This window comes from Fukomys damarensis, unplaced genomic scaffold (genome assembly GCF_012274545.1).
Source record: "Fukomys damarensis isolate Sample0158 unplaced genomic scaffold, DMR_v1.0_HiC HiC_scaffold_21, whole genome shotgun sequence".
Taxonomy (NCBI): Eukaryota; Metazoa; Chordata; class Mammalia; order Rodentia; family Bathyergidae; genus Fukomys; species Fukomys damarensis.
Window position 1 is genome coordinate 12,381,975 of NW_022900933.1, and position 14,181 is coordinate 12,396,155.

Below are 14,181 nucleotides of genomic sequence, written 5' to 3' on the forward strand. Positions count from 1 at the left end.
TTAAAAAGCCACAGGACATTTGTTCTGCGTTAAGGCAAACCAGAAGCAGTTGGAACAGATTGATAGCCAGTTGCAAGGAAACCTCTAAGGTAGTTGGTGGTGAGTGGGTGTTAGTGGGGGTGCCGCCCAACCAACCCCAGCGACATGCCAGGCCCACACAAGTTGACACCCGTGGCAATAACCCCAGCACAGTGCGCCCCCAGCCCCGGCACCTCTCCGGGTCTCGTGGCACTGAATGAGATCATGGGGCCTGGCGAGCCACGGCCCCAGACCTCACTAGTTTACCATCTGCAGGCACTCAGTGATAATGAGATTCAGGGGACCTTCACAGGGCGCATCCTCAGGCTCCGGAAGGTCTCAGTCAGCCCAGAACTTGTCAGTCTCTACAGAATCAGCAGCGTCTGGAAAGTCGGTAGGTAGAGAATGAGAGACCACCCCTGTGGCCAGGGCCCCGTCAGGTCTAAGGCTGGTGGACATTGTCTTCAGTGCCGGCCAGGGGGGCTTTGGTTTCCTTTCTGGGTGTTGAGAGATACTGGGGTGCTAGACGCCTGAAGAGGCTCAGGATGTCCTAGCCAGGGTGCAAGTCATCACTTCGATGGAACCCCTGAGGCTTGGACTTGTGAAAGGTCCAGCAGGGCCCTCTTGCAGTCTCTGGGTGCAGTGAGTCACGGAGGAGGGTGTCTTGCTGAGAGCCAGGCTGCCTGGGTCTCTGTGGCTGGTACCTCTGAAGGCTTCACCTTGAGGTGGGTTCAGACTCCACACGCTTTATCCTCCTGGGGAGGTACCCTCTGAGGTAAGAGACAACGCCCTTCAAGGAAACCCGGTTCTCTCAGGAAGGGAAGTGGAATTTAGGTTGCCCAAGACAAAGGTTGCCCCCCACACCAGTGTGGAAATTTTGCCCAGTTATTTTTGTTACTTAATTTAATATAAATATGTGCTTTGCTGGTCCATATCAGCAGTCTAATATGTGAGCTGTTAGAAGTGAGGGATAACTGCTGGGCGTGGTGGCACTCGCCTGTAAACCCAGCACTCGGGAGGCTGAGGCAGGAGGATCACTGTGAGTTCGAGACCAGCCTGGGCTACATAGTGATTCTAGGTCAGTCTCAACTACATAGTGAGACCCTGTCTCAAAAAACAACAACAACAATAAAAGTGAGGGCTAAAAATAAAGAGCAAAATAAAAGATAGATGGTGGAAAGTAGGGAGATAGATCTTTCTCAAAGGGAAGGGGAATCAAGGCGTGGAGGGAGGGAAGGAATAAAGGATGGAAAAGAGGAATTAAGATGTGTTATGTACCTGGACCAACTTTTCACAAGGAATGTGTGTTAGGTACCATGCACGTGTGCTCAGAAACTAAATTTTAAAAAGATTGCTATGATATTAAAGAAGAAAAGAAAAATCAGTTTCTGGGAATTGAGTAGTCAAACTGAATTTTAATTTCACATGGTTTCACTTATTTTTTTATTGTATACATACATTTATTAAGTTAAAAATTACTGATATTTTATCACCTGGGGGGAAAAAAAAAAAGGAACTGAGGTGTGCTAGGAGCGACAGCCATGTCTCTGACCTCAATAGGGATCCTGGGAGGCGGCTGTTCTTTCACCGAATCGGCCACTCCCAGGAGAAGGAGCCTTTGGCTCGGGAAACCAACGTCTTGGATGGGTTTTCAGCCCACAGGAAGGTGGGGGAGAAGCAAGCTCTCCCAGGCCATTGGGAATTGAACCCAGGCTAGTTGCGGCTGGGAGCAGCTCTGCTGGGAAGATTCCAGAATCGTCTGTCTGGGTGCCTACCAGGAGGAGCAGAGACAAAGTTTCACTGTTGATGATTTGAAACTGACAGAAGCAAATGGAAAGGTTATAGAAGCAGTAAGGCTGTCACTGACTCTGGATGCTAGGGGGAGAGCAGTTGAAAGGTCCACATTAAGAATGTGGTCCTTGAAAGTCGTTTCCTGCGCTCAGATGGCTCAGGAAAATCGCTGTGTGCCTCACCTCTGGGCTTGGAACAAGATCTATACCTGAGTAGTAATGGTCCCAGCAACTGAGGAGCCCTTGAAAATGAGGGTGGAGAACAGAAATGCTCTGTCAGCCCTCCCTGAAAGAAGTGAATGGCAGAACCTTCCGTCTGGGTCCTATGACGGACCGTAGTTGAACCGTGTTGGAGGAAGCTGCCCACCTGGGAAGCCCCCCCAGGTTTCAGGACCCACACAGCTACCTTTGCACATGTGGTTCTTGGGGACACTGCAGCCCACGGGACAGGAAAGAGGGGGAGACCTTCCGGTGGAGGAGGCTTCCAGGCCCACCCAGCTCCGTGAGCCTCTTCATACTTCAATCCTCAACTTCAGTGGCCTTTACCTTAGGGATAAGGGGTAAGGAGGGTACTTTCTGGAAGAATTGGTCTTTCTTTTTTGCTAAGACTTAATACTTTAAGATTTTACATAGGAACATTTGAGGTGGTTCCCAAACCCTCCTGGGGGCTTGGCTGACTCCTCCTCTCTACACAGGGGGCGACCCAGGAGGACAAGCTGTGCAGACCGCTGGCTTGATGAGGACCCTGTCCAGTGAGCCCCAGACTCCGGGTCAGGACTGTAGGGGGCGCTGCTGCCACTGATGAGCACCCAGCCCTGCCTTTGAGCCTGGCCTGCCAGGCCTTCCTCCTGCAACTGCTGACCACCATGAACAAAGGCTCAGGAGGAGAGTGAGGGTTGGCAGGGCAGCCCTCAGCTTCCCGGAAGTCCAAGTCTGTGGAACGGAAGTCCGGAAGCCTGGGTTTCAGTCCTCTACTAGCCTTGAATCCTCCCTTCATGCCCTCGGATTCTTCATCTGTAAAATGGGTATAGTGTTAATATTCACACACTGACCCAGTGAGCGCTCAGATGAGGTGGTGCATCATTGCAGGAAATGATATCGTCACTGTCGTGGGTACACCAAGTTCTGTAATCGATGTGATCCCAAAGCACTGCTGATTTGAGAGGGGTTCATATACCCCTCCTAGGCACAGACCTGAAAGGCCTTGTGGGTCCCTCTCAAGACAAGAACCAAGGCAGGAAAGTGGAACTAAGAGTGGGTTTGTCTGCTTCAGTGCAAGCTTAATAGTAGTTGCTAATTATGCAGCAGTTATTCTGTGCCCAAGTGTGGTGAGCATTTTTCGTGCCAGATGTTTTTCTTCTCCCAGAATCCCTGTGGGATAGGTCCACTAGGGCACAGAGAAGTTAAGTAACTTGCCTGAGGCCACACAGCTTTATAAGGGGCTGAGTGAAGTTGTTTCATTACTGAATTGGTACCCTTAGCTGGCAGGCCAGACCACCTCCTCCTTCACTGTTATCACCTCTGTTCTGAATCAGAGGATAAAGGGGGGTCGGCTGCTTCATTATGCTGCCCCACTGGACTGTGCTCCTCTTGGGAGAAGAGACCAGGGCACCACCTCGGAGCTGGAGCAGAGGGGATGCACCAGGCTGCTTGGGGCTCAGCCCCCATGTCCTCAAGACGCCAGAGGCTCCCTCCATTCCCTTGGCTGATGGCTGTAGAAGGTCCTTCTCTATGCCTAGCCTGCTCCAGCCTCCTGCCTCAAACTGACTCTTTCTCTGTTCTCTTTCTCCATCCCACCCTTCACAACCTTTCCTGTCCCAAACTCACTGCCTTAAAGCTCCTTAGTCTAGGGAGGTAGGTTTCCCATTGCCCTTGGGGTTTGCAGGGCACCCTGAGGAGAGGCGAGCGGATGCCTCCTGGGGACAGTGGCAAGAGTCCCCTTGGCCCCTTACAGGGTGCTGGCAGGTGGGCCTACTGGAGGGTCAGATCCTAGTACCAACAGCAAAGCACATTCAGTTCATCTTCCTCTAAAAGTACTGCCCTTCCTTACTGAGCTGCAGTAAGACATGGCTGTAGGCAATGAGAAAATTAGGTAGAAGACAACTGCGTTCATCTGTTAAGCTGTAAGTATGTGCCGGGAACCTGTGCTGAGCACCCTGGGCATCTTCCAGCAGCTAATTCTCACACCTTCAGGCAGCTGTACTTTTCAACCCATTTTACAGTCGAGGAAGCTGAGGCTTAAGGATCTTGCCACTGGTCCAGGGGCCAAATTGTTAGAGGAGCCAGGATTAAAGCTTGTTCTGTCTTCCCCCAAACTTGGCTCTAAATTCCTCAGCACACAGCCTTACTGTCTTGCAGAGAAGCCCAGGCATGTGGGGATTGCATTGACTTCTCTCTACTTGTCTCATTTTTTAATGTCTAAACCAGACGGAAAAGGGATTCTTTATGACTGCCCTGGCTTGGCTGTTTTCTTCCTGAGCATTGCAAAATACAATTGGACAAATCTAAGCCATTTGTGTCAATTAAATAGTGGTTTTCTCTCTGGCAAGCATTTATGCAGCACTGATTCTGTATCAGGCCCTTTGTATTAGTTGTTTTTATTTAGTTCTCATGCCAACCTGCACTGGGTGATGTTACTTTAAAATGGTTCAATATGGTGGTTAAGCATTTGGCCCTTAAAATCTGACTTCCTCTTACCCTGCTGGCCGATATGATCATGGGCAAGTCTCTTCATCTAGTTCCTTATTTGCAAAATGATTATGACCATAGGAAAGTTTAAAGAAGGCACAAGTGGGCTAACATAGGTAAAGTTCTTGGATCAGTGCCTGGCATCATGATAGCCTTCGTTATTGTCAGGACACTTTACATACAAGGACATTAGAAAGTAAAAAACAAAAACAACAAAAAACGAAGAGAAAAGAAGGATAAACTGGAAACAAAGATTTGTAAATAAGCGTTGAAGAGAGGGGAGGGGAATGGGTAAAAAAGAAGAATCACGCTATGTCACGAGCAGGTACAATTCCCTATGGTGAATGCCTTCATTATGTATATCTAAAATGTACCAATAAACTTAATTAATTAAAAAATAAATTCAGGGCCAGGGATTTAGCTTAGTGGTTCGGCTGCCTGCCTTTCAAGCACAAAGACCCAGGTTCGATTCCCAGTACCCCCCCAAAATTTTTTTAAATTACTAGTATGACTTTGAAAAAGTTCAAATGCCAAAGCAAGACGAAACAAAGTTGCCCGGATACATAGGGAGAGCTGGCACTTTAAGCCAGTGAGTCGAAAGCCAGGACCTATACTCTTCATCACTCTCGCCTCATAGTAGCTCCGATTCCTTCATTTTTTTAATTCTGTAAACACTTGAGGTGTAACTTGCATACCATAAAACTCAATGATTTTTTTTAAAATTGGGGCTCGAACTTAGGACCTTGTGCTTATGAGGCAGGTGCAACGCCGCTGAGCTAAATCCCCAGTCCCAAACCCACTGCTTTTAAGTACAACTTTTACTAAATTTACAGTTGTGCAACCATCACCATAATCAGGACGAGAAAATTTCCATTATCTCCAGAGGGTCCCCCACGCCTGCGTGCTTGTGATCACATCCCATTCCCAGCCCCAACCCTGGGCCACCTCTCCTCTGCCCTTGTCTCTGTAGATCACTTTCCTTCAGGGCTTTCATGTGAATTCCTGACACAGGGTGAAGTCTTTTGTGATTGGCTTCTTTTATTCTTGTGATTTTGAAGTTCATTCATGTTGTCATTTATATTAGTGGTTTGTTCGCTTTGACAGTTTGCCCTTGTATGGATAGACTCTGGTGTTTTTCGTTCACTGGTCGATAGACATTTGGATGGTTTCCATCGCTGACCTTTATGAATACCTTTTTAACTGTTAATAATTTATTGTGAAAAATTTCAACCATATAATGAAACCCACAACCCACCAACTACTTTCAACCTTGAACATGAACACTTACCATTGTTACTTCATCAAGACTTCTACTTTTTTAGGCATGCTTTATAGCAAATTTTAAACATCGTATCATTTTGCTTTTTAACTTCACTCTTTAAGCATATGAACTTTTATTAATTTCAAATAGGTAATATAAAGTTCTAAGACCAAAAAATATAGAAAGGTGAATGGTCTCTTTCTAGAAAGTCCTATCCCCCAGTTGCTCAATTTTCATTCAGTTACTGTTATTTTCATGTATCCTTTCAGAATTTCTTTCCCCTGTGTAAAAAAAAAAAAAAAGCCAGAAGTGATGGTACATACTTGTCATACCAGTACTCTGGGAGGCTAAGGCAGGAGAATTGCAAGTTTGAGCCCAGCCTGGGCAGTGACTTAGTGAGACATGGTCTCAAAATTAAAAATAAAAAAAATGTGGGGATGGAGCTCAGCGCTAAGACCCCAGATTCAATCCCCAGTATGCTCTGTCTTTTCCCAGTTTTATAGAAAAGGAGGCAGATGTACTATTTCATACTGATGTTTTTCTCTTCATAATGTAGTGTAGACGTCTTTCAATATCAGAAGGTATTTCTTAATTCTTTTGTAGTTTTTCCAGCTCCATATTAATTCATCACGTGGCTATGCCTTAACTTATTTATTTATTTTGGTACCGGGGATTGAACTTGGGACGTTATGCTTGCAAGGCAGTTGGTGGAACCACTGAGCTAAATCCCTAGTCCACCTTAACTTATTGATCTAGTCATCTGGAGATGGACATTTGGACTATTTCCAGTCTTTTACTTGCACAAGCGATGTACAATTCTTAATCTTGTATATATATCACTTCTCACACTAGAATATTTTATAGGATAATTTTCAAAGAAAGAATTGCTGAGCCAGAAAATGTAAGCATCTGTAGCATTTGAAGTCTTCATCAATTTTCCCTCTTTGGCACTTATACCGATCTATCTTCCCCGCACTATTTACAAGCACTTGATATCCTATTGTCTCACCAAGAGAAATAATCAACTGACTTTTCAACTTTTACATAATAGCCCTGCTTCTCAGTTCTTGCCACATTTTCTTTCTTTATTTTACTTTTTTCTTTAGCTTGTCCTTTTTTGTTTTTGAGATAGGATCTCACTCTATAGCCCAGTCTGACCTCAGACTCCCAATCCTCCTGCCTCAACCTCCGCTGTGCTGGGATCACAGGCGTGTGCCCCACTCCCAGAGAGTTTATGTGCTTTTATGTTAAGCTTCCCTATTCATTTGTTTGTCTGACATGAGATCTTATTATGTTGCCCCATTGGTTTCAAACTTCTCAGCTCAAGCAATCCTCTTGACTCAGCCTCCCGAGTAGCTGGGACTGCAAGCACATCCGCTGTGTTAAGATTGTTTGAACAGATTATTCTTGCATATCTTTATTCATATTTTAAGGCTTAAAAAAACAGCTTCATTGAGATATAATTCACATAACATGCAACACATCTATTTAAAGTGTACCGTTCAGTGATATTTAGTCCATAGCTCATTTTTACTACTCATCTCTAATCTTTAAAAGAGTTTTTTTCTAATTACAGAGGCATTACATGTTCAGTTTTAAAAAGACAGAAAAACAGATATGACAGTGAAAAATGTAGCACTGTGGAAATATCCACTGGCAACTTTTTTATAAAAACAAAAATACCATGGGGTATGTACTACCCTGCTTTATGAATCTGAGTTCTTTTAAGCCTCTCAGTTACATGCCATGCTGTAGCTGTGCTCATGCCAGGTCATTACTGGCAATAATACCAGAAATAAGATTGAGGCCCTTGCTTACTGAGAGCTTCCTGCTTTAGGGTCTTTCGTACGTTACCAAGTGAACACTTCTCTGTGTGACTTCAGAATCCCTGCTCACGGGGCTGTAGTTCATTCTGACTGGAGACATTCAGGAGAGTTAGGGGGTGCGGCAGTCGCAGCCCCAGTAGAGTGGCCATGTCTGGGCAGGTGCTGGCCAGTGCCCTCCACCTGCATTGGCCTGGGGAGGGGAGGCATCCCTGAAGAAGTGGCCTGTGGCACTGCCACAGACGACCTGGGGTCCTCTGGGACTGTCCTGTCTCCATACCCCATTAATGGAGAGCGGAGAACTGAGAGAAATTCTGGGAGCACTGATCTGGGAGCACTACCAACACCTTTCCTTCTTCTCCTTCACTTCCCACATCCCCGACTGTGGTCCAGCTTGTTCAAGTCTATCTTTCCCTGCCTTTCCCTAGGCCAGACAGCCAGCAGGAGGTTCATGGCTGTTAGCTAGAACAGCGGGGCTGGCTGCTCGGTTGCCATGGCAATGGCTGTTGTAAGTAAGTGGTCCTTGGGGCAGAAGACAATTTCATAAACCAAATCCAGGGGCCCAGTGCATAGCTCCGGCAGAAGCTCTTTTGGGCACCATCTGTGGTGAGGAGCTGTGGCGTGGGGTCCTTAAGAAGGGTCAGAGTGCATGGTGGGTAATACCTGTGAACCTGGCCTTTGTCTTGCAAAGGCAGCTCGGTAGTGGGAGGGCTCCATCCCGAGTTCTCAGAGAGCCTGAGACTAGTGTGGCCACCACCCAAGGCTGAGCCTGCCCCTCTGCTTACACACACACACACACACACACACACACACACACACACACTGGAAAATGTAGGCAAGGCACAAAAGATGAAATTGAAACAAGGCAGCGGGCAAGGCAGATGTCCCACCTAGGGGTGGATCTCAGCCCCCACAGTGCCCTGGCGAGACAGCGTGCTATTTCTGTGCCTGTGCTGCCATAAAATAACAGAGCCCCTGGGAGCACTGTCTGTGCCTCTGTGCTGTTGCTCTCCCTTCCTGCTCTTTGAAATCCACTCTGGTCCAGTTTTCAGCCCTGCTGTTCCCCAAACTGTTCTTGTCAAGGTTTCCATATAGGGCCGGGCCGTCTAGGTAACTCCCAGTCCTGATCCTTCTTTTCTGTCAGCTGCTTTTGCCACTGTCAGTCCCTCCCTCTTCTCTGTCACTCTTGGCCTCAGGAGACTGTGCTCACTGGCCATCCCCTTGGCCATGCTGGGGCTTCCTCTGTCCTGCCCCGGAGCTGGCGCATCCAGGGCTTGAGGCTTGGTCCTCTCACTCATTCTAACTTTGATTCTCCTGGGAGCAGCTGACTCAGACAGGTTTGTGGGCAGCAAGCTCCCTGGGCTGTGCCTTGGGTGTGCCCCTGTCCAGGAGCAGACTCAGGATCGTGCAGGGGGGAAACTGAATTCAGCAGAGGTGCCAGCAAGCTCAAAGGGGCTGGACGGCCCCAGTCCCCAAGATGGGTGGAGATAGCCAGGCACTTTGATTCAAATGCGTCACCTCACGGACTCTCCCTAACCCCTTGAGGAGGAGGCTCTGCCATTGCCCTCACTTTGCAGGTGCAGAGGTTGAGGCTGGGTGGATTTTTACAGCAACTGTGGACCCTGAGATTCAGATGTAGCTTTGCCCCTGGTTCACAGAGCTGCAATGAAGTGTGCAGAGGAAACTCCAGGGTCAGGTCCCCAGGACTCCTTGCCAGTCTCCCAGCTCTGCCACCCACTCCCTGCCCACTAGCACCACACCTGCAGGGTTCCCCAGACCACCTGGGAGAGGAAACTCAGCCTCCCGAGCATGGTAGGGCATGAGGCCCCACAAAGCTCCAGGAATCTGGGCTCATCTAAAGATGGGGAAGTTCACACCTCCTGCAGTTCAGTAGAAAGACAATGTCCAAACCCAAGAAGAAAGGGTGCTGCATAACGTCTTTCCACAGCCGTTGGACAGTCCTCTCCAGGGCATGGGCCTCCCTTGGTGAGAACAGAACTGACTCATCTGACAGGGGCTGAGGACCGGCCGTGGAACGGACGCCTCCTTCCTACCCTGAGCACTCCTGCCCACAGCACACAGTTCCCTCAGCTAGCTACGGAGGGTCCCTAGGTCGGGCTCAGGGCAGGTGAGCAGTGGTGCCCAGAGGAGAGGGGCTTCCTTAGATTCCGTCCTTGTCCCCTCTTAAGACACCCACATCTGACACAGATGTTCTGAGATGTCACAGTAATCAAGCGGCCCCAGAGGCAGGATGAAGGATGAGATGCCAGAGATCCCGGCCTCTCTTCCTTAGGCCCGGTGGCTGCTTTCGGCATGTGTGTGCAACATAGGGAGGGATATTTCATCCAGTGCTGGCTGCTTTCTCTCACGTGGTTCGGACATTTAGGGGGGAAAATCTATTCTAAAATAAGCAAATCTTTAGCCAGAGGGATGAACCCCTCTGTGTCTGAAGAGCTTTAGTACCCACAGTGTGTGTGCTGTACACACAAGCACCCCCCGACACCTATGCCCCGATACACACAGGCCTGTGTCCACATACAGGCACACTACCCCCCATGCACGCGCACATGCTGTGCATGCAGACCCAGAAAGGGAACTGCTGACCAGAGTAGGGCAACGTGCAGCTGCTCCCGCCCGGCTGCCAGTGAGCCCTGGGCTCCAGGTGTGCTGTTGCTGCCTGTGAGAACTGCAGTCCCAAGGCAGCGCTCTCCAATCTCTCAGAAAACTGCTTTTGCCTAGTCAGAGTCAGGGTGACGTTTGAAGCCTGCAGGAGTGGTTGATTTGAGGGACATGCCTTGAGTAGCCTCTGGTATTTTTGAGGAAAGGAAGAGCAGTGTTGGGAATTGAACCTAAGGCCTTTGCACTGAGCTAAATCTGCAGCCCTTTATTATGTTTTATTTTGATACAAGGTCTTGCTAAGTCACTATGTTGCTCAGGCTGGTCTCAACCTTGCGATCCTCCTGCCTCAGCTTCCCACAATAACAGGACTACAGGCACGCACCACAGCATCTATGGCGTGTTTACAGTGTCAGTGGGGATGTGCACATTTCCCATCCAGATAGTTGTTGCCAGGGTGCCCACCCCTCCATGCAGCCCTTTCTCCCAGCTCCCACAGCCTCCTTCACCTTGTCAGGTGGCAAGGCACTGAGGGGCTTGGGGCACAGATTAGCTTTGCTCTCAGTACCGCTGCTCCAGAGATCTTCAAAGATAGCCAGTGGTCAGCGTGGAATGGAAGCAAAGCTCCAGCGTCTTCCCCACGTTCTACCATCCAGAGGCGCAGATCGGAGGAAGCGAGTGGTGCCAGCTCTGACTTTCCCTTGGTGCTTCCTTTCTTCAGAGTCCCCGCAAACTAAATGTTCCACAGTGGTGCCGACTGCGTCCCATTTCTCTGCTGCCCCAACTTCTTCCCTGCCGAGCGTACATGCACAGGGCTCTTAGCCATGTCGGGTTTCTGGGGAGGGCCACTTCCCCGGGTTCTGAACCTGGGTTCTAATGGTCCTCAGGGGTTTGTGAACCCCTCCAAAGCCACCTGCAGTACTGTAGGGACGTGTGTGCTTTTCTTCCTGAAGCCAACGGGCCCTCGGAGCAGCTCAGGGATCGCCCTCACCTCCCGCTGGCTCTGAGACAGGGTCAGGGGCCTTAGGAGCAGGCAGACTGAAAGGACTGCGTTACAGAAGAATCCAGAACCCAGGGAGGGGAGGGCTGGTGCACAAGTGAGCCGTGAGGACACCATCTGAGTAGGACCCAGAGTTGGGTCCCCAGTGGGAGACATCATAACCCCCAAGTTTAAGAGTCACAGATACAGAGATGTAAAGTTAAAGTCTTAATGTCACCCAAGAGGAGAGATCTGTTTCATAATATTTTCCTAAATGTAAATATATTAGTTCATTGTAGAAAACAGGAGAAAAAAATATTCAGGAAATCTAAAAATATTCTATATCCCCAAACTCAGAGATAGTATCTACCTCTTAAAAGGATTTGTTGAGCCGGGCGTGGTGATGCACTCCTGTAATTCCAGCACTCAGGAGGGTGAGGCAGGAGGATCACTGTGATTTTGAGACCAGCCTGGGCTACATAGTGAGTTCTAGGTCAGTCTCAACTACATAGTGAGACCCTGACTGAAAAAAACCAAAAAAAAAGAAAGAAAGAAAGAAAAAGATTTGCTGACATCTTAATTATACTCGCTTCAATGTATTTTTCTTTTGCTTAATTTTTTTTTTCAGCACTGGAGTTTGAACCCAGGGTTGCTCTACCATCCCTGTTTATTTTATTTTGAGACAGTGTCTCACTAAGTTGCCCAGGCTGGCCTTGAATTTTCAATCCGGACTCAGCCTCTTGAGTAGCTGGGATTACAGAAGTATGTCACTGCCCCTATTGTAGTATTTTGTGAGCATTCACTCCTGTTGTTAATTAACTTTCTAAAGCAGTGGTTTCAGACTTTAACCAAAGGAATTTTTACTTTCAAACCAAGTCTTAAACAGAAGTCTAAAATATGAAAAATAAGAGAAATTCTACTTCAAATCACAGGGAGAGGAGAAACATGACTTGCAAATCACATCTAAAAGCAAGAGTTACAGTGGCTATGTAGTATTCTATCATATGGATGTGTGGGTGCAAGACATTCAGGTAAATTAGAATTTCAGATAAACAACAAACACATTTTTAGTATAACCATGGCCCAGCTTGAATTTAGGCAAACGATAAATACTGTCTTAGAATATATCCTATGTAATATTTGGAACATACACTACAAGAATTATTTATGGTTGTCTTAAATTCTAATAATTTAACTGGGTGTCTTGCATTTTTTTCTGGCAGCTTTGTATGATGTGCCGTAATTTATCTAACCAATCTCCCATCGTTAGGCATTTAGATTATTTCCAGTGTTTTCCTATTATGAAAAATGCTGCATGATCTGTCTTTGTAGTGCATCTTCATATCCTTATTATTCATAACACATCAGAATCCAGATTGCTGAACCAGAGGTGGTGAACGTTTTAAAGGCCTTGAACGAATTTGCTCAGGTGTGTGGCACAGAGTGATACAGCCCTGGAACTGTGTGTGTGAGTGCCTGGTTTGGGAGCAGTTGAACATGCATTCGTCTATCGTTGCTGGTTTGCTTTAGCTTTTGCTCTGTCCCAAAGGGGGGCAGCTCTGAGACGTGACGCTTCTCAGCTGGCAGGTTTGACCCTTGGGGTCCAAGATAGCCAACAAAGAGGGCCCTGAAGGTGCTAGAGAACCCAAAGGGAGGACTGGTTGACCGAACCACATTTGGCGCCTGGGGTCAGGGCTCAGGGATGCTAAGAAATAGGGTAGTGACGATAGAGACTTTACCCAGCCAGGGCCAGCCATGCTGAAAGGGCCACCCCTTCCCCATGTAAGGTACCAGTGAGCTGTGACCCCCGCCCACAGGAGGCGCTCTTTTTAGTAAGCAGCCTTACCATAAAGACAGCCGTTCCAAGGACAGCAGAGGCTCCAGAGGAGCAACTCTGAAAGGAATTTTTTTCTTCCCTTAAAAACCAAAAATTACCTAAACATAGTAACAACAAGTGAAAAGGACAGAAAATCACCCATAATCTTTCCATCCTGACAAATCACACTTTTTCTTTTTTGTTGGGCCTTTCTTTCCAAGGTCCACAATTTTTACATAACTGTAATCACTGGGTATATGCAATCTGTGTTCTGCCCTCTCCTCCCCTCATTGTGTTGAGTTCTGTATGCTGCTATGGGGCTTTCAGGGATGATATTGTGAATGCTGTTTTTCATGACACGGTAATAATTATTCATTAAGATAAACGCGAACACCCAGAGAAACAAAAATGTAATCACAATGCACATATTAATTTGTAACTTGTTTCTTCTCCCCACTGAACTGTGCATGGTGAACATCTTTCCATGTTCAATATTGCATTTCCACGTAATTTACTGGTTAATTTACAGTGGCAATGGCGGGGATTGAACCCCAGGTTTCCAGCGTGTTAAGCACATACTCTGCTGAGCAGCTACACTCCTAGCCCCTTTATATTATTATTATTTTTCTTTTTATTGAGTTTATTGGTACAATCTAGGTATACAATACAGTTACATTCATAGTGCATGGTGAACATTTCCATGTTCAATATTGCATTTCCACGTAATTTACTGGTTAATTTACAGTGGCAATGGCGGGGATTGAACCCCAGGTTTCCAGCGTGTTAAGCACATACTCTGCTGAGCAGCTACACTCCTAGCCCCTTTATATTATTATTATTTTTCTTTTTATTGAGTTTATTGGTACAATCTAGGTATACAATACAGTTACATTCATCATTGGGATCCTGTACCTTTACATGACAGGTCTGGGTTCTCATTTTTTCCCCTTGTCCCTGCCCTCCCTTCACCCCCTCCTCCCCTCCCCATTTACAAACAAAAAATTTCAGTTAAAAATCTCTGTATGAACATTAAAAATAGGGAATCCTAAAATAAAGCTAAAAAGGAAAGTAAAAGAGAAAAGGCAATGATGTAACATTAAAATAATCCTTAATTCTGGAGATGAAAATGGTCCCTGAACATATATAAATTGCTTCTTGTTCTTGTAGTCTTATCTTATTCTTTTTTTTCA

The 14,181-nt window shown here is 47.0% G+C and overlaps 1 protein-coding gene and 1 long non-coding RNA gene across 2 annotated transcripts in view; one reads left to right on the top strand and one right to left on the bottom strand.

The window, feature by feature from the left end:
• Positions 1-283: 283 nt before the first annotated feature.
• Positions 284-14,181, top strand: part of Galnt16 (polypeptide N-acetylgalactosaminyltransferase 16) — a 56,986-nt gene continuing 43,088 nt past the window's right edge. The window contains exon 1 of the mRNA XM_010645359.3: positions 284-412. Within this exon, the coding sequence (XP_010643661.1) occupies positions 308-412 (105 nt within the window). The 5' untranslated portion in view covers positions 284-307. The remainder of the gene's footprint in view (positions 413-14,181) is intronic.
• Positions 10,916-14,181, bottom strand: part of LOC104877062 — a 9,797-nt gene continuing 6,531 nt past the window's right edge. Inside the window, exon 3 of the long non-coding RNA XR_784500.2 lies at positions 10,916-10,988. This is a non-coding gene — a long non-coding RNA (uncharacterized LOC104877062). The remainder of the gene's footprint in view (positions 10,989-14,181) is intronic.